Source organism: Acinonyx jubatus, chromosome B3 (assembly GCF_027475565.1).
Source record: "Acinonyx jubatus isolate Ajub_Pintada_27869175 chromosome B3, VMU_Ajub_asm_v1.0, whole genome shotgun sequence".
In the NCBI taxonomy this organism is placed as follows: Eukaryota; Metazoa; Chordata; class Mammalia; order Carnivora; family Felidae; genus Acinonyx; species Acinonyx jubatus.
In genome coordinates, this window is record NC_069386.1 from 29,254,817 (window position 1) to 29,274,662 (window position 19,846).

The 19,846-nt window shown below is 54.8% G+C and overlaps 1 protein-coding gene across 4 annotated transcripts in view; it reads left to right on the plus strand.

Annotated features, from left to right (window-relative positions):
- PSTPIP1 (proline-serine-threonine phosphatase interacting protein 1) overlaps positions 1–19,846 on the plus strand; it is a 46,791-nt gene that overhangs the window by 12,707 nt on the left and 14,238 nt on the right. For 2 of the 4 annotated variants that reach the window (XM_015083420.3, XM_053223701.1), the window contains 5 exons: positions 7,418–7,518; positions 7,866–7,940; positions 16,673–16,707; positions 16,941–17,047; positions 19,272–19,334. In XM_015083420.3, the coding sequence (XP_014938906.1) occupies positions 7,418–7,518; positions 7,866–7,940; positions 16,673–16,707; positions 16,941–17,047; positions 19,272–19,334 (381 nt within the window). The remainder of the gene's footprint in view (positions 1–7,417; positions 7,519–7,865; positions 7,941–16,672; positions 16,708–16,940; positions 17,048–19,271; positions 19,335–19,846) is intronic. The other 2 variants (XM_015083421.3, XM_053223702.1) reach the window with 1 other exon arrangement.

The window sequence follows — 19,846 nt, forward strand, 5'->3', positions numbered from 1 at the left end:
CCTCTGGAAACTCATGTCTAATCTCAAGCTCCTGTCAGCCTAGCTGACCCCAGTGTAGCTCATCTAACCACATTCAACGTGCTTTTGTTCTTTTAAAAATAAAAGTCCACCTTTACCTTCTTGAATCTCTCCCTCTGACACCTACCCTGGGCCATCTCAGAAAAATATAAATCACCCCACATTTATCTGCTTATGCATGGACCCCTCAATCCTTGGGCCAGGGACACTTAGACCCAGCTGAGACCTCTCTGCAGAATCCCTAACCTGCTTACAGACCCCTGTGACAGGGTGCTCTCCACCTGGTGAAGCAGCATAACCTGTGTAGCCATGTTTGGGATCACTTGGGCTTTTGGGAAGCCCTTGTGCTGATCTGGAGTCGGCCTCCCTCTCTCTATCTCCATGAGTCCTGGCTTGGGCCTCTGGGGACAGCAGCCACAGACACTCCTTCTGTTCCTGATAGCCCCACAAAGGTCTGCAGGTGACAGTGTTCCTCACCAATTCCCCAAGGGCCTTGGCTTGGGACCCTGTCTTTACCCACCTGCCACCTGCTTTACAACAGGTATGCAACTAGCTTGCTTACTGAAGTCTCTGGTCATCCATCCAACCATCCATCCATCCAAGCCATACCTGAGCTTTTGGCCCTTTGCCTTCCTCAATTTGCCAACTAAGAATGGTGGAGATTAGCCCCACTGTGAGGAAGTAGCTGTGGGGCAGTGGAAAGACCCTGGCTACTATTCATTGACTGATCCTCCCTGAGTCTCAGTTTCCTTATCTGTACAATGGGGATGATAATACTGCTTTAAGAAGTAGAGGGGATGGGTCTGTCTGGTTTATCTAAAGGTGCTGGGTAATGAATCATTGAAATGCAAGCCAGTGATCTGGTCCCCTCCATGGGGAACCTCAGGAGCCAGCAGTCTTAAAGCCACAGCCTCTCGAGGGCCTCCCTAAGACATTTCTTTAGCCCTTGTCCAATGTATTTGCTGTGCAGATTCTGGGCTCTGGGACCCAGCAAGAGAACAGACCCACTTTCTGCCTTCATGGAGCTGCCTTCTGGAGAGTTCAGTGTCATGTCAGGTTTCCTGTCTTTAGGCTTTGGTTTCTCAGTCCACAGAAGACTGGCAACAGTAAACTGTGGCCAGTAAACTGGCCATGGGAGGCACACTGGCTGCAGAGGTCCCTTCAGTGAAAGTAGTGTGCGAGAGGATAGGACAGTGCGGCTGGCACCGTGCCGCCCCTGATGCCTGCTCAGGCCACTGTCTGGGGCTTCTGGGGTGAGAAGAGTGAGTCTAGTCTCCTGTTCTGTCTCCTCTCCTGCTGATAAAAGGTGGTTTTCCACAAAAGGCAGGGGCAGGGGTGTCTGGGTGGTTCAGTCGGTTAAGCCTCTTTGGCTCAGGTCATGATCACATTGTTCGGGGGTTTGAGCCCTGTGTGGCGCTCTGTGATGACAGCTCAGAGCCTGCAGCCTGTTTTGGATTCTGTGTCTCCCTCTGTCTCTGCCCCTCCCCAGCTTACGCTCTGTCTCTCTCTGTCTCTCAAAAATAAGTAAACATTCAAAAAAAAATTTTTTTTTAATGGTTGGAGCACCTGGGTGACTCAGTTGATTGAGCATGTGTCTTTAGCTCAGGTCATGATATCGTGGTTCCTGAATCTGAGCCCTGCATTGGGCTCTCTGCTGTCAGCCTATCAGGGCAAAACCCCCTTCAGATCTTCTGTACCCCTCTCTCTGCCCCTCCCCCACTCACACTCTTCCAAAAATAAATATTTCTTTTTATTTAAAAAAAAATTTTTTTAATGTTTATTTATTATTGAGAGACAGAGCACAAGCAGAGGAGGAGCAGAGAGAGAGGGAGACACAGAACCTGAAGCAGGCTCCAGGCTCCGAGCTGTCAGCAAAGAGCCCGACGCGGGGCTTGAACTCACAAATTGTGAGATCATGACCTGAGCCGAAGTCGGTCGCTTAACCGACTGAGCCACCCAGGTGCCCCAAATATTTCTTTTTTAAAAAAGGATAAAAATAAAGAATGAAGAGCCCATCAACCCAAGAGCATGCCAGACATTAGAAACATTTTCAACAAGAATGGTTAACATTTTGCAAGATGTTTTTTGAGCCCAGTAAGGTGCAAGCTGGCAACTTAACTTTTCTTTCTTCCACCTTCTAAAGCCACTGTTAGCTTTCCCTTCCCCATGCCTGGGCATGTGTTAGAGCTTTTCTAGTCCTTTTCTAGTCTCAGTATAACTCACTCCAGCTCTATCTCATGTCACAAGTTCACTGTCTTGCTCAGTTGAACACTCCACATTGGGAGCCTACGATGGGGAAGAACAGGGTTCGTTTCTTCATTTGCTGTGTTCTACCCATACCCACTGCTGGCTACTTCTGGTGTCTCCGCAGCGGTGGTGAGGTGTGGGCTCAGTGACTCTAAAGGGGTGAAAGGTGGTAGCTGGCAATGGCTCAGCAGGTGGCAGATTTCCGCAGGCCAGCTCTTGCTCTCCTGGGTACTTCGGCTGGTTCCTCGGTGTCCCCATTCCCCCACCGAGTCTCCCCCTGTTCTGCTGCCTGCACCTGTCCACTTCTGACCCCTCTTAGTTGCACCCAGCAGTCCCCTCCACACAGCCCCTTGCGGTGGCTCCTTCCTCCTTGTCAGCAAGTTCTCATGGGCAGAAAGTCACAAGATGGCTCTTCCCAGCTACCTTCCACAGCCTCTACTTGGTCCCCAGAAAAATATCAGTGCTAATTCCTGGACAGGCCAACCCTCTCACCCTGCTGTCTGTTGGGGGTGGCACCAGGCTGGCAGGCAGGGACAGGGCAGGGCCTGGGGAGCTACAACTTGCGGAGCAGCTGCTGAGCTTGGGGAACTGCAGAGAGGCAAGAGATTGAGAGGGTAAGAGCCAAGATCTTGCCCTGGGAGAGCTGGGTTCAAATGCGGGCTGTGTCCTGCAGGCTCTGGGCAAGTTAGGTGAACTCCCTGGGTTCCATTTTCCTCACCTGTAAAATGTGGGTAATAATCCTTAGCCTCATACCCTACTTAGGGCATGCTCTGATCTCTGTTCACCATTCTCACCTTTGCATATTATTTCATTGGCTTCTCAGATCAACCATAAGTGGTGGGAACTGTTGGGCCCATTTTACTGGACCAGAGGTGTGAACTGACAGCTAGTCTGCTGATGTCTGTACAGTCTCTCAGACCAGGCCTGGGCACCTTCCCTGACTATGTAGGTCTGCCTGATGGGGCTGTGCCCTAGAGGGGAGAGGTTGGTCTCTTCCCACTTCCTTCATGAGGAAACCAAGTCCCACAAAGGGAAATGGCATGCTCAGGCCCTGGTCTCTGTGGCCTAGCCCCTGCAACCACCAAGAGTGCTATGGGTAGGGGCACCTGGGTGGCTTAATCGGTTAAGCGTCTGACTTAGGCTCATGTCATGATCTCACGGTTCGTGAGTTCGAGCCCCGCATTGGGCTCTCTGCTGACAGAGGAGCCAGCTTCAGATCCTTTGCCCCACCTCTCTCTGCCCCTCACCCACTCTCTTTCTCTCTCTCTCAAAAATAAATAAAACATTTAAAAAAGAAAAAGGCGATGTGGGTAGGAAAAGGGTGAAGTCATGGTGGGTACAAAGGCTGTTTTTCTATCCACCCAAGTGGGAGCATGGCAGGGCCCAGCCCAGAGCACAGGCCTGGACAATGGCTGTCACCTAGACCCACCTAGAGAAGGAAGCAGATGGGCTGTCCCCGGGTAGAACAGAGCACCCAGGCCTTCCCCACACTGCCTTGAGGCTGAGGCACAGATATGATTCCACTTGCTCAGAGCTTTCCTGAGCATTCCTTTTAAAGCCTTGGGAGACATCTTTCAGCCCTGATCTGGCTCCTCTGTGGGGAAAGGGAGGCCCAGAGTAGCCACACAAATGTGATGGCAAGTCCCCACATCTAGCTTGTGCAGGCCTCCCAAAGGAGGGGACAGTACCTTCTCACCACCTGGCGTCATACCCCGGAGTGGCTTGCTGTAGGTGCCACTTGGTGGGGATGGGGCATGGCTTCTGGCCACTTGCTGGTTCTTAGTGTGCACATCTGCAGAGCCTGTGTGGCCCTTCTTCAGGGAAGAGTTTCTCTGACCTAGCCTGGGCACAGACCTGGTCTCTGTGAATCCATGGTAACTGAATGATAGCCCAAAATACAGCTTTGATTTAAGCTGGAAAGAATTTGAGTAATCATTTTCCAAAGTTATTTTTTAAAACTAGTTTTTGATGTTTCAACATGAAAGACAGTGCTGGACTATCTATTGAATGACTGGTGTAGGTATGTGGGCTTGGGGACAGGCCGACCTAGATTCATATTCCAGATTCTGACCGTTACCATTTGGGTGATCTTGGGTAGTCATCTCCCCCCTTGGGGCATCTTCCTTACTGTCCTAACCACCCTGGGTGTGTGGCGTTTTCAATGAGAAAACCCCTGTGATGTTCACAGTGCACTGTGTGGCCGGTAGACTTCACCAAGATCAAGGCCATGGGTGGGTTTCAGGCAACAGAGGCTGTGAGTAGATGGAAGGAGGTGAATGGCCCTGCCTGGTGGCTTCTGCATTGTGGAAACGTCAGCCGGTACAGGAGGGGGGCTGACATGGAGCCCTTGGTACTCACAGGGTGGAACTGGGTGGGTGCTGGGAAGGAAGGCCAGGGTGGGCCCTGGCAGGGGTGACTGTGTGGCTGGGCCCGGGCCTATGAACTTGCAGAACTGATTGATTATCTAACTGAATGATTGGTTCATTCGTTTCCTCAATAGCAGCCTGAGCAGGACTCTGCCCAGCTCTGAATAATGAGTCAGAACCCACTCCCTGGAGGAGGTGGCGGAGTAGGGGCTAAGGAGGAGGATGCAGGCTGGGGGAAGGGGAGCAGTGCTGAGAAGGAGCAGCCCTGGGGGAACCAAGCACTTCCTCGGAACAATCTAGTCACTTGCGACAGTGGCTCACTTGGCCACAGCCACTGCTAGCACCACTGTGGCTCTGAGCAAAGGCTAGACAAGATTCTTGAGCCTACAGCGCTCTGGGGACTTGAGCTCCTGGGGACCCAGCCTGAAGGGCCTTGCTACCTTCTGCATCCTACAGAATGGCCAGTGTAGGTTTGGTTTTGCTTCTTTCCACTCCGGGAGTCTCAGTAAGGACGGAGGGGCTTCCCTGGAGAGTTGGGGTCGGGCGGGGGCCTAGGAGGGAAGAACAGAGCAACCTGCTGTGGTGGGGTGTGGGGCAGGGTACAGGGTCTACCAGCTCTGCCCTCTCTCCCAGAGGCTTCATGGAGAGTGACAGGGCCCCTGCAAGTCCACATTCTTGTCCTGCCTCTGCCTGTGTTTCCTGAGGTAGGTCCTTCCCTTCTCTGGCCCTCAGTTTCCCTGGGACTGGGGGGCACTGGACCAGATGCTTCCCAGTTTGGTGGTCTGTGGAATTCAGTCCTGAATGGTGGTGTCCAGCTCAGAGTGCCTCCCTCGTGGGGAGAAGGCAGGAGGCTGAGGCTCCAGATTCCTTTTCCTCCCCGGCTGTCGTAGCCTTCTGCCAGGGGCGTTTGGAGGGAGAGCAGAGGCTGAGAGGTGGGAAACCAGGGTCTGCTGACCAGTTAGTGGGCAAGTGGCCACTCACAAAAACCACAGAAATGAAAGCCTGGCCCAACCACACCAGCCTGGGGGCTGATGCCTGATCCAGGACAGGCTGGCAGGGGTTAGTTAGGGGGACAACTTCCCTTGGGGCCCCAAATAGCCAGCCGGAGCCCAGGCACACTGCTTGAGATCCAGTCAGCAGCTGAGTTTGGGCCTCAGGGATTTCTAGGGATGCTTATGGAGGAGGGAATAAGTTTGGGGTCGTAGGTGAGCTATAGGCTTGGAGATTCCACTATTCTGAGTTTGCTGAGGGTGGCTGGGCCTGGCACAGGGCCAGTTGGGACAATTTGTGGAATTTCTGCCCTTTCTACCATGTCTATTCTACTTAGACCTGGAAGAACAGCACCTTCTCTCCCAGAACCTGGCTCAAATGCCTCTTCCTGTGGGAAGCTCTCCTTGATTTAGACTCCTCTCCTGACTTTCTCTACATGCCCATACACAGCATTTGAGGAAAGACATGGGGCAGGGAAAGGTGCACCATCAGCTCTTGACTCTAAGATGGGCTAGACTTACCTCCCCCAAGGTGTGGCCTTGGGAAAGCCCCACTGATTTGCTGAGGTCTGACATGGGGCTATGATGTGTGCACTCAGGAGAGCAGGGACCCTTTCTCCAGTCTCTGAGGCTTTTGGGGGTCCATGGGGATGGAAAAGAAGACAGACTAGGTGCTGAATCTCAGGGATTGCTTCAATTTACAGTTGCCTGGCCAAGCATCCTGGGGGGCGGTCCTTCCCCAAGACTGGATGTGGGGGCCAGGCTCAGGTAAGAAATACACACAGAAGCCCCTGCTCTCAGCGTAATGTTTCACTACTTTCTCTTAGGATCAATCTCCCTCCTCTGTCAATCAGCCACACGTGCAGCCTGGCCCCAAGACCCACTCCCTAGACCAACTCTTATAGTTCTTGACTATGAGGACTAAGTCCAGCACCAGCAGCTCAGAATGCATTCCAAGGGTGAGAAAGGAGAATCAGATCGGTCAGGAGCCCTGGGACAGGCTGAGAAAGTGCCAGGCAGCAGAGGGGCAGTCGTATCCAGGAGAACTCTCCCAAATGCCCCTCTCCCCACTGTCCTGTTTCAGGGCTGGCCCTAAGGTGCTAAGCATGTGTCAGGTGTCCTGGGTGTGTTAGGATGTGCCTGCATCCTGATGCAAGTCACTCTCGATACCCACCTTGCCAGGTGGGTACAAGACGGTTACGGGAGCCCACACAGAGCCTGGCGTGGCATCTGGCACACGGTTGTTGATGGAGACACGATTGGTGCAGTTTTTCGCAGAGGCTGTGCGGTGTAGAGGCGGAGAGCATGGACTCCAGCCTGACAGCCTGGGTCCAACGCCAGGCCTACCGCTGCCAAGCTGTGTCACTATGGGCACACCGTACCCATCTGTGCCTCAGTGTTCTCACTTGGACAACCGAGATAATAGGGTTATTGGGAATGTGACAGAAACGGGCCCTGCTGGGCACCCTACGGGGTTGTCATTACCAGGCCTTGGAGCCGGCCCTCCCCGTGGCCATCTTGTGTGAAGCTGATGTGTCCCAGACTGTGAGCGCCATGGTGCATAGGGCTCACACACCTGGCACCCCCACAGACAGGGGCCCCGCAGTGCGAAACCACATCCTGAAGCCCAAGAGCTCGTCTTTGAGTGGGAGAATGGAAGCAGACAGGCAGGGCAGGCCCCAGACGCTGGACACAGACTTTTCCTGGATGTCAGCGGAGTCCTTGCCAGGTCCCCAACTCAGTGCCCTTCCCAACCCACACAGCGGCACTCACGCGTCCCTCTGTCTCGTGTTCCAGTGCAGGGACTTCACGGCCCACACAGGCTATGAGGTGCTGCTGCAGCGGCTGCTCGATGGCAGGAAGATGTGCAAGGACGTGGAGGAGCTGCTGAGGCAGAGGTGAGCCAGCCACTGGGTGAGGGCCAGCAGGGCGTGGGCTGTCCTCCTGGCTCTGTGGGAAAAGACAGCCCGGCCACCCTGCTGTTGGAAGTGTGACTCTCCTGGTTTTCCCAGCCAGGGCCTCCCCTCATGAGCAAATGATCTGATGTCCCCTCAGATGTGCGGGTATTTGGCCCAACATGTATTTGGAAGGAGGGCTGGGAGCCAAACTTTGTCAAGGAGGGCCTGCAGGCTCAGCCTGCCCCAAGAGGCTGAGTGAGTGGACCCTCAGCTTCCACCACTTAGATATCTAAGGGAGCCGCAGCCAGCAGAAGTAGAGGGACAGTGACCACACTTTGTTCTTGCAGGGCCCAAGCAGAGGAGAGGTATGGAAAGGAGCTGGTGCAGATCGCCCGGAAGGCAGGCGGCCAGACAGAGATCAAGTAAGAGACCCCGTGCCCTGGACTCCCTCCTCCTTGTCCAGGCACTTCTGGGCCCTTGGATGGGGTTTAGGACTTCCTGGCTTGGGGTGGACCTGGGAGGGCCTGGAAGGGTCTGGATGGCTCCAGGGCGGAGATGCCTGGAGGACAAGTCTCTTGGCTTACAGGGCATTCTGGGTGAGGTCAGGTTCTGTGTAGGGGAGAACACCCTGCTGTCTCAGTGCCGAGAAGACTCTGGGCAGGGGGCAGAGACTGTCCTCAGGGGTTTGTAGCACAGCCAGAGGCACCCGGACAGCCTCCACCCAAGTCCTGAGAGCCCTGAGGGCCAGGTGATGGGCCCTCCACTGATGGCTCAAGCCCCGCTGTGGCCTTGGCTTAGCCTGGGCTTCAAGGGGACAGGTGTGGCCAGAGACAGTGGCGGGAGGGGATACACCTGGGTTCCAGAGACATCTCATCATCCAACAGTTGTGGGATCTCAGGCTGGCCACTGACACTCTCTGTGCCTCCATTTCCTCAACAGTGAGCAGAATAATAATACAACCTTCATCAAAGGATTAATAGAGTCCAGGGGCTTGGTTCAGGCCCCGCTCAAAGGGGAGACAATAGGAGTAGTTCTGCTGTGAAGCAGGGGTCTTCTCCAGCCCCGAGGCCCGGGTCCCAGTGTGCAGACTGGGGGATAGGGAGGCAGTAGAGAGAGCAGGATGATTTGAGAGCCCCTGAAGGACTTTCTAACAGTAAGTCTTGTGGCTGCCTTGTGAAGGTGTGGAGTCTCCCCCTGGGTGAGCACCTCCTACCCAGGAGCCCCACCTATGGGGTCTGCAGCTGCCATAGCAACCCCTTGGAGGTCAAGCCTGTGAGTATCTGGCTCTGCACAAGGGGAGTGACCCGAAAGGCTGTCAGCTCCAAAACTTGGAACGAACCCAGGTTCCTTCTTTTTGAGCCTTGAACATACAACACTTTCTGGGTCTTGTAAAGATATGTGGGACCATGCCTGGTTTCTGCTTCCAAACTGGAGCCAGAGAAAACACAGGAAGAGCTGGAGGAAGGCTTAAAAGTGGTGTGAGCCAGGGGAGATTAATGCTCAATGCCCAAAGGTTTGTGCTTTGGACCAGAAAGCACAAACACAGCCCTAGAAGTAAGAATGCATGAGGTCTAGTCCCCACCTGGCCTTTATGAGCTATGTGACTGTGGGCAAGTTGAGTTTGGTTCTCATTTGCCCACTCTAGTGGGCTGTTTACCGATAAACAGGACAGGGCTGGGGTTAGATGCAGGCTGGGTGCAGAGGAAGGCTCAGGGCATGGTAAGGGATGAATGAAAGTCTGATGTAACCCTTCTTTGTCTTCCCTGGGGAAGGGGAGCTGAGGGAGTACGACCCAGGAGGCATCCCTTTCTGCTTTCTGGCCACCCAAGCCAGATGGGAAAGGTCACCTCTTCTGGGGGTTGGATAGAGAGGGTGTTCCGGGCAGGGCCATGACAGGAGACCAGGCTGTAGGGCACACTCATACTCAGAAGCCTGTGAGTCACTGGGGACTTAAACAGAGAAGGAGAAGCCACTGAAAAAGAGAACGAAATGGAAGGGGAGCCAGGTGGACTGCGGGAAATGCAGGAGGTACACAGTATCTTGCCCCATTGTAGGATTAAGAAGTGGCCAGGGGAACGCTCTAGGTGGTCCTGATCCCCTGCATGGCTGTAAGAGGCCAAGTGGGGCTAGGTCTGCCCTGCCCCATGTACTGTGTGGCAGTGGGGTGGTCACTACACCTCGCTGACTCCTGGGCTGGGCTGTGAAAGAGGAGTCGCCCCCAGGAGCTGCTCTGGACGATGTCAAGCAGAAAGTACCAGGCCATGGCAATGCTCAATAAACAGTGGGGTTCTTTATGGTCTTACTGGCCCCTGTGTAGGTCAGATAAGTTGGGCTCACCCTATTTAGTTTAGGGCTGAGAAGCCTGACTTGGTGGTCTAGACCATTTCCTTTGAGGCCCAGCCCCTCCCTGGCCCAGAAAGCTAGAAGCCAGTATCACTGGAGGGTCAGCCTTCATCTAAGGTGGGAGATCAGTGGTAGAGTCCCAGCCCAGAGCAAGGGGTAGGGTCAAGGTCTGCCTTGCTGCCCACCAAGGAGGAGCTGGAGCCTAGGCCGGAAACACCAGGCTCCATGGGTCAGTCTGCCCAGCAACAGGAAAGGCAGAAATAAAACCCACATCCCTGTGCACAGGGATGTGCACAGAGCAGGCGGGGGTGGTGGGGGAGAGCCAGCAGGGCCCCAAGCTCACCATTAGGCTCAGATGGTCAGAACAGGGTGGACTGGGGAGGGCACCTCCTGGGAGAGACAGAGACAGAGGGGAGATGTCAGAGACCTTGCTGAAGGTGGGCAAGGTCAGGACACATTCAGAGCCAGTGGGTGACAGGGGCAGGAGCTGAACCCATCTCAGTTCACCTGCTGCCTCCCTCAGAGTCATGCCCTATGCAGCTCCCAGCTCAGCTGACTGCACATACTAGGTGCTCAATAAGTGTTGCTATTGAGCCATGTGGCATGTACTAGGATTAGTAAGACTCTTTAGTCATTCCTTTCTTTAACTGGGGGCCAAGCATCCATCATCCATCCATTTATTCAGCAAGCATTTATGGAGCACCTACTATGTGTCATGCCCTATGCTGGGTTAGGAGGATTCAAGAATTTAAAAATAATGTAAAATAAATGGTCCTACCACCCTGAAGCCAGACTCGAACACACTGAGCGGAACCTTCCCAATCCTTTCCATTAGAGCCTCCCTTTAGGGCCTTCTCATGCCCTACCTCCTCTAGGAGGTCCTCCCAGACACTCAGCTTTGTGTGACTGTTAGAGTCTTGGATTAGACCAGGTCACCCTGTCCCCTACCAACCTGGAGGGCTCTTTGTGGGGAGAGTGAAGAGTGGCCATGACAACATGGGTCACCTCCTTGTTTTCATGGAGACTTGTGGGGGCTGTGTTTGAGGTTTGCACCGGGGAATGGCCTGCTATTCAGCATGGGGCTGGCAGCTCATCCTCTAGGGCCCATCCCCTGGTAGGGTGGAGCTCCCAGCCTCCCCACGGCCAACCCTCCTGGGTCCTGTGAGATGCTCATTCTTAGCTCTATGGAGGGCAAGTAGAGGGCTGGGGGGTGCACAGGCTGGGCAGGAGCAAGTGGGGAGAACAAAAGCTGGGGGGTTAAGTGACCCCAGAAGAAGCCCAGTGAGAGCAAAGACAGCAGAGTGGGCCAGTCTCCCTGACCTCTGCTGCCAGAAGATGCAGCATTTCTGCATTATCCTTGGACCTCAGCCTGGCCAGAAACCTCTCTCAGGCCTGGAGGCTCAGCCATATACATTAAAGGGAGGCTCCCCCCATCGTTAAATAATTTCTAACATTCACCTCCTTCACACACGGACTCAGCAAACACCTCCTGGGCAGGGGCAATGGAGAACACACATATGAGACCCAGTCCCCAAACTAAGGGATCCCCACAAGCCCTCTCAATGCATTTTAAAGACCTTGTTCAATGAGTGAAGGGCTTATCCATTGATATCCATTATCCAAGCTTATCCAAGCTTAAACTCCATGTCCTTCTCTGCAGAAAGTTCGCTTGGACTCTCCCTTCCAGCCTCCAGGCCTTTGCTCTGCTGGTTGCTCTCATTTCTCCCCTGTCCAGTCCTCATCTTGCCTCGGGAGGGGTGCTGGGGTGCCACGTGCTCCCAGCAGCTGCAGAGGGCAGGCATTCTGGAAATGGAAGGAAATCAAGGCTGAAAGGGCTGCGGCCAACTTCCTGTGAGCCCCTAGGCAGCTACCGCAGGCCAGGATAGCTCCTCAAAGGCCGTGAATTTGAGCCCCCGCCTCACTGTTTGGCCACTGCCTAAAATGCTGGGCTTTTCCTGTCAGAAGCGGTTTTGTTTTTTGGTTTTTTTTCATGATCTCTTTTCTGAGCTCAGAAAATGAAGACATGCTGTTGGTGTTAGAGGGAGAGAGGCAGGCCCTGTTCCATCAGGGGTCCTCTGACACAAGCTCAGTGAGGCCCAGCCTCCAGCACAGAGGTGAGAAGAGTCTGCTTCTGTAAGCTGGGAGGCAGGAGCCTCCTGGCCAGTAGGTGGGCAGGGGTAGGCATGTCTAGGCAGGGGTATGAGGTGGTGGGGAGGATATGGAAGGACATGTTTACACTGGCAATTTAGACCGTGTTTGAGCATGGCATTTCAGGCTCTGTGTCCTGACAGCCAAGTCAAAAAAAGGACAATGGGATGAGTCACACATGAGGACATTGGTGGCAGATAACACAGGATAGAGGCCTGCATGGGGCCCCGCCCTTACCGTGCGAGAGAGACACAACAGAAGAGAAACTCTAGGAGGTCCTAGTGGCAAGAGGGAGGCAAGCTACAAGACGCCATCTTTTCTGGGTCTCATGGAGCAGAGGAAAACTTCAAATGCTCCCCAAGTCCTTCACAAGATCAGAGATGAAGGCTGTTCTCCAAGGGAGAATTGTGGCCAACCCACAGTGGGCTGCCTCTGGTCCCAAGCACAGTGAAGTATCCCCTCCCCCATAGAACAGAGGCTACCTTCTTGAAAGTCTGGGGCCAAGAAAGAGAGGTGGTGTCCTGGGCCCTGTTGTGTGAGTGGAGCTGTAGTGGCTGGAAGATCCCCAGCACCAGGAATGCGTGGGGCTGGGCGGGAAGGACCACAGCCCAGAGGTGAGCAGGTAGGGAACATGGAGGGCTCATAGCCTGCAACCCTACCCCACTGTCCCAGGTAGAATGAGGGTGGCCTCATCCGTGCAGCCCCAAGGGGCAGCAAGCTGGCAGACAAACAGGAGCCCAAGACGAGAATGGATTCTGTCACCATCAGGACTGTGCTGGGTGGGAACGGAGAATGTCCACGTGGCAGTGCTATGGACTCAGGGGCTCCCAGAATCCATTCTGGGGGGTAGGGAGGGGTGTAGGGAGAAGGACCAGCTGTCCCAGGAGGTTGTGACTCCTTACCGTCACCCCAGGGCCATGGGCCAAGGAGGGTGGGTCAGGGTAGGTTTGGGATTGAGAAAGGACTTGGTATTTATCAAATACTGAATTTGTTGCCCTGGACTACAAGCCTGGGGACAAGGTGGGGAGGAGAACCAGCCCTTGCCCCTGTTTAGTGGGCTCACAGGTCAGTGCAGGGACAGATACTCAATGCATCACCCCAAGGTGACAACAGGGACAAGTGCCCAGAAGAGACAGAAGAAGAAGAAGACCTGCAAAGATGTTGCACATAAAGAATCAGCACGTGCAAATGCCCTGAGGCAAGAATGAACATGGCCAATAGAAGGAACTGGTGGGTGGCCAGGTGACCAGGTAGCCCAGAAAACAGGCCTAATAGGTGAAGCTGGAGGCATGGAGCTGATGAGGCAGGGGCCAGGGTGGCGGCAGTGAGGTGGATGGATAAGAGATTTAGGAGGTGAGAAGGTAGATAGTGCAGGGGGAAGGAGAAGGTAGAGACAAGGATGACTCCTGGTCTCTGGTGTGTACAGCCAGGTAGAGGGCGATGCCTTTGCTGAGAGGGGAACCTTGCTGAGAACAGAGTTTTGTGGGGGAGCTGAGTCCAGTTTTGGACACTGCACTTGAGGTGTCTGTGAGCCGTGAGATCTAAAAAGAGGTGAAGACCAGGCTGTGGGTGTTCAGGCCCTGAGTTCTGGCAGGAGATGTGGTCGTGAAGTAGTTGGGGCCTGAAGGTGGTGTGGGTGAGGGCTGGTGGTGGGGGAGGGGCCCCACTGAGTCTGGAGAGGCTCTCACCGTGAATAGAGAGACTGAGGCAGGACATGAGTGTGTGGGTAGGCAGAGGGGTTGGAGGTGTAGCCACCGGCAAGGCATCAATTCAGTCAGAGAAGAGTCCTGACCCTTCATCCCCAGGGCAGGTGGGGTCACCCTGACAGTCACCCCTCCTTCCTCTGGTGAGAAGCAGAGGGCTGGCCTTGCCATCTTACCTGTTGTGTGGCCGTGGATCACTTTCTTCACCTCGCTGATGCTTGTTTTTCTCACCTGTAAAATGCAGATAAGGATGAGACCCTCCCTGGCAGAGCTGTGAGGATTAAATAATTTAGGCCAGCCATTCTCACATTTGAATGTACATCATCAGCACCCGGAGGCTTGCGAAAACAGGGTGCTGTGCTCCACCCCGGAGTTTCTGCTTCACGAGGACTAAGGTGGAGCCCAAGAATCCGTATTTCCAACCCGCTTCCAGCTGATGGTCATGTGGCTGGTCTTCAGACCACCCTTTGAGATCCACTTAACTTAGGGCAAGGGGCCTGGCATTGACCAGACAGACCCCACACAGTTCTCTTCTAGGCCTGGATCCCCGTGACTTCTACCAGGTTGCTGACCCTCATTGGCCTCAGTTTCCCTAACTGTCCAATGAGAGGAGGGAGCCCCCTGGAAAGCCTGCCTTGCAAGGACTGCGGGACCCTGGCAGGAGGGCCAGAGTCCAGGGCTGTCCCGGGCGGGCGTCATGAGGCCATATGGCCACCAGGGGGCGTGCGTGCCACTTGGCAGAGAGGCAGGGAGGGGAGCACAGGGCTGGCTGGGTAGAGAGCGGCAGAGGATGTGGCCAGAGCCTGGGTGACTCGCTGCTGCCTCTGTGTGACCACAGCAAGCCTGGCCACACTCTGGCCCCAGTTTCTCGTTCTGCCTCGACTGACCGAGCCTCCAGGTGCAGAAGGAGCTACAGCTTACTTTGCATCCTTGGTTAAGGGACAGAGTTAACTCAGGCCGAAATATTTACCCCTGAGAGAGCAGACAAGTACCACCTTAGGTCCAGTCTGCAATGCCTGCACACCATCTCTCTGCGCACTTGGAGACTTGGCACCCATGGGCCCATGCCCACACACCTGCTGGTGAACACAGGCTGCCCCTCCTGCCTTGGGGTTTGGGGAGGTGAGAAGGGAGCCCAGCCTATGGTGCTACCTCAAGAGAACCCCTACCTGAAAGCAAAACTGGGGAGGTTCCTGATAAGTGGGGAAACTGGTAAGCTCTTACGTGGGGTAGTTTAGAGGCCAGCTCAGGTCAAGTTCAGGACAGGGGTGTGCAAATGTGGGCTCAGGGGAGGGTTGCACAACAGCAACCGGGTCCCGACAAGGTACTTTATACATATTAATTCATTTATTCCTCACAAACATCGTGTTTGTGCTATTATCCTCATTTTACAAAAGGGGAAACTGAGACACAGAGAGAGTAAGTAACTCGCCCGAGGTCCCACAGAGTGAGTAGCCTGGACTGAACCGAGGCTGTCTGGCTCCAGGGTCTGCTTCTAATGCATGTGGGAGCACAGAGCAGGGAGCCCCTGCCGAGGCCCTGCTGCTTTCTGAGGCTGGGATTTCGAGTCTCCTTCTTTCTCTACCAGGATGGGGAACTCACCCCACTGAGAGGCCCTTATCCCTGAGATCCAATGACCTGCAGAGAGGCATTCTCCCCTGCCAGTCCTGTTTCTGACCCAAGGAAAGGTTTGCCTCATGGCGCCCCATTACCTACCAGCAGACGGGACTGCTGTCCTGGGTGGGCTCCAACACCTTTGCTCAGGCACCAGCTCCATTTGTGGCCCTGGCAGGGCTGCTGGATAAAATACAGGACGCCCAGTTAAATTCAAATTTCGGATAAACAATAAATACTTTTTAAATGTAAGTATCCTCCAAGTATTACATGGGGGATACTTCTACTCAAGAAGTATTTGCTGTTTATCTGAAATTCAAATTTAACTGGGCATCCTGTATTTTCATTTTTTTTTAACGTTTATTTATTTTTGATAGAGACAGAGCATAAATGGGAAGGGGCAGAGACAGAAGGAGACACAGAATCCCAAGCAGGCTCCAGGCTCCAGGCTCCAAGCTGTCAGCACAGAGCCCGACACAGGGCTCAAACTCACAAACCACGAGATCATGACCTGAGCCGAAGTCGGACGCTTAACCGACTGAGACACCCAGGCGCCCCTATTTTCATTTGTTCTGTCTGGCAGCCCTACCCTTGGATGTTCCTCACCGCCCCCCATGCCCGGGCTAGCCTCTCCCCTTCCTGCCCTCCCTGGCATCCCCTCTGCAGTGGACAATGCCATGTCTCTACTCTAGAATGGCCACCTTGCTGCCTCCTGACTCCTCCTGAGGGGTTCTCTCAGGAGCTCCAAGCTTAATGCACCCTATTGTACACTGCTCATGGGTCATGTACTCGCTCCTGGGTCCCCTCTCAGAAATGTCACCACTGTCTGCTCAGCCACCCCAGCCAGGGACAGGGACAGCCTCTCTCTGTCCTCACCTATATGTTCTGCTCATACTACCCTAAGACCCCACATTTCTCTCCTCTGGTATCCCTGTCCTGCTTGCCTTCCCCATCCAGCTTCTTCCAAAACATCCTCCAGGCCACTTGCCTAAAGCCAGGTCTGAATGCTGCTCTTTCCTACTTCAGCTCATCCTGAAGGCAGGTGAGGACCTCGTGGGGGAGGGACCCCACTGAGGGAGGGAGGGCCTTGAAAACATGCAGAAGCCAGGAACATTCTGGCACAGTGGAAAGGTTTGAAGGCTTTATCATTTCCAAAGAGAAGCTCCATCTTCCAGAAGGGGCTGAGTGGATGGTCACTGGGTCTGACCAGAGGGTCCCTTGCGCCTAGGTCAGTGTGTGTGAGCAACCTAGGGCCATCCTACCAAACATAACGTCCCTGGGGCCAGTGGGGGCTTTAGGACCTGTTGTGCCCTCCTTCTTCTGATCCTGGCCTTTCTGTCTTACAGCTCCCTGAGGGCCTCCTTTGACTCCCTAAAGCAGCGTAAGTCCCGACTGTCCTCAACCCCAGGCTGCAGGGTGACAGGACCTTCTGGGAACACCCCTGTCCCCATAGAGGGAGGTAGTTAGATCCTGGCGGGGGTGGGGTGCTCAGGCTGCACACAGCACTCTGAGGCTGGCAGAGGATTTGGGGGTATGGGGCTGAGGCTGGGCTAGTCCAGGCAGGAGTGAGTATGTGGGAGGCCGGGGCTCCACGCCTCCATGCTCTGCCCCCAGAAATGGAGAATGTGGGCAGCTCCCACATCCAGCTGGCCCTGGCCCTGCGTGAGGAGCTGAGAAGCCTTGAGGAGTTCCGTGAGAGGCAGAAGGAGCAGAGGAAGAAGGTGAGGCGGGTGTTGGGGGTGGGCCCCGAGTGGGAGGTGGTCATCATCTCTGTGAAGTTGGGTGATGGAACTTGGAGATGAAGCCAATGAACGGTGGAAGACAGCACTCCAGGCTTGGGGATGAGGGTGACTTGAAGGCAGAGGGGATGCGTGTGGGCAGAGACGGGCCACTGGAATGAGGGCCCAGCATGCAGGCCTGAGAGCCCCACTGGAGGTCTTCTCCTGAGCTTCTCATGCCAGGAAGAGGGAAAGGCATTGGTCTTTTTGATTAGCCTACTATAATAGACTGTAGAAGTTCCGTGAGAGTTTGGGGGTATCTAAAGGAGGCAGCCTGAGTCACCAGAAACTGGTCCTGAGCTGAAGGGTCAAGGCTGTTTGTCTAGGACAAAGATAGACTTGGTGGTTAGTCACTGCAGCCACTCTGTAGGGCTGCCCGGCTGAGAGGGGCCACAGATCCTGCATGGAGATGGGGGGTAGGGGTGTCATGCTGACCTCGGCATACAAAGGTACTTCTCCTCCATGGGTAGCGCATAGCTGTCCCCAGATGGAGGGACTACATGGAAAGGAAGTAAGGTCCCCATCAAGGGAGATATGTAAGCAGAGTCTGGAGGCTATTTGTCAGGGAAGCTGCAGAGGTGGGGTGGAGAGTAGGCTCGGTGACCTCTCTGTCCCAGGGTCTCCTCCCAGGCTGGAGACTCTCTGACTGGCTGAGCCCATGGCTGCTGGGAAGGCAGCTTGGGACACGTGCTCAGCCTCACAAGGCCTTAGTGGTGAGGGTGGCACCTGGACAGGATGGGACAGGCCAGCAGCACACAGAAACACTTCTTGCTTGGAGATGAAGGATCTTTGCAAACTCTCCGAAGAATTGAAAAATGGAAAGGCCCACAAAATGGAGCTGTGAAGGGGAGGGCTTGCCAGCTCGTAGCTAAGGCCAGGCTGGGCCTGGGAGTCCCGGCAAGCTCTTCTCCTCATTGTGCCTCAGTTTCCCTCTCACAGGCTGGGACACGTATGTGCATCTCCCAAGTTTTGGGGACCCAGCCCACAAGCAGGGCTCCTTCAGTCTTCTTCGACAGGCTCTGAGAAGTGGCTCTGGCCACAGAAATAGAGCATGACTGTACTCTATCTGCCCAGCCAGCCACCCGGGGTCTCAGGCTTTTAGGATTCTAAACTTGGAGCCCTGAGTGGACAGTTGGTCTCCCAAGCCAGCCCCAAAAGCTAGCTCTGCATCAAGGGGCTGAAGCAGGTGACCACTCTGAGCTGGGACTTGCCTCATGTGTGCAGGGCACCTGCTGAGACTGGCCCCAGGCTGGCTATTTTTAGTTTTTCTGTGGCCAGAGGGGCTGTAATGTCTGCAAAAGCTGTTCCAGACAGAGAGACACCTTCCCTAGGGTGGCCAGAGCCCCCACAAGTAGAGAACTGGGATGTAGTATGTAGGGGAGATAGCCTGGACTTGTGTGCATACGTACATGCGTGTGTGAGAGGGAGCAGGGGGGAGCCTGCATGCGTGTGTCCTCACTTGTGAGCATGTACACGTGTGTCAGTGTCTATGTGTGCCCACACCTTGGTGACTGGGCAGCAGGCCTGAGGCTCCCTGCTGAGGCTGCCCATGCTGAGTTCTATTCTCTCTACCGTAACGAGGAACCTGGGAGGTGAGGTAGGGGTGCAGTGGCCCTGTGTGCCCACAAGTGGCAAAAGTTTGGCGTGTGTATGTTCACCTGTGTGAACAGGCCTATGGCTGTGCACAGGGACATGGAGAGTGGCTTGTGTGTGCTTTTGGATGGTGTCTGTGGGTGCTCTGTGAGTGTGCACATGAAGGCCTGTGTGTGCGAGCGTGAGCGGTGGGAGCAATGGGAGCCTGTGAGTGTGTACTTCTGTGTGTCATGTGGAACTTTGTGTGCCTATGTGTGCCAGTGTGTACACAGTGTATGACCAGCGTGAGGAGGTACAGAGACTGTGAGTGAAGGACTGTGTGTGTGTGTGTGTGTGTGTGTGTGCAGGGCGAGTATTCCCGGGACAGAGACCAAGTCCTGGTAGGAGTCTGCAGCAAAGAGACACAATGGGCACATCCTGCCCCGGGCTCTAGTTTTCTGTGGCATCTTGTCACTGCTCCCTTCAGAGCCAGGAGGGGATGCTGTGTCTCATCCCAGGGACACCCCGTCCTCTTGGCCTAGGGGAGCATCCTGAGGCCGCAGCCCCCCTGCTCAGAGCCTTGTGTCCCCTGCAGTATGAGGCCGTCATGGACCGTGTCCAGAAGAGCAAGCTGTCTCTCTACAAGAAGGCTATGGATGTGAGTGTGAGGGTCTTTGGCCTGGAGGGGTGGAGGACTCACAATGTGGACCTCAGGAGCCCTGGGCTGGGCCCCTGGGACAGGGCTTGCCTCAACCCCTGCCCAACAACACACACCATCGCCTGTTGGGTGTTTGGGGCTGAGCAGGGAGCCAAGGACTCATGTGGATGGACCCAGGCCCTGCCCTTGGGGGGCTCCTGACTGATGGGCTGGTGGTCAGTCCCAGAAGTGGCCCACGGGATGATCCATACTGTTAGCTAGGGACTTTGGGGGTGGAGGGAGAAAGGACCCCTGAGCTGTGTCCCCTAGGACACTGAGTGAAAAGGAGAAAAAAGGTTCGGCAAGAGGGGACAGCATATGCAGAGGCCAGCATCGTGCAGATGCATGGTATTTTCAGGGACCTGCTAGTGGTTTGATGTGACCATGTCTCTAAAGAGACTGGACAGGGCCTGGAAATAAAACTCCCTTCTCCATCCCTATTCTGGACCCCCAGATCCCTGTCCCTGGTTAGG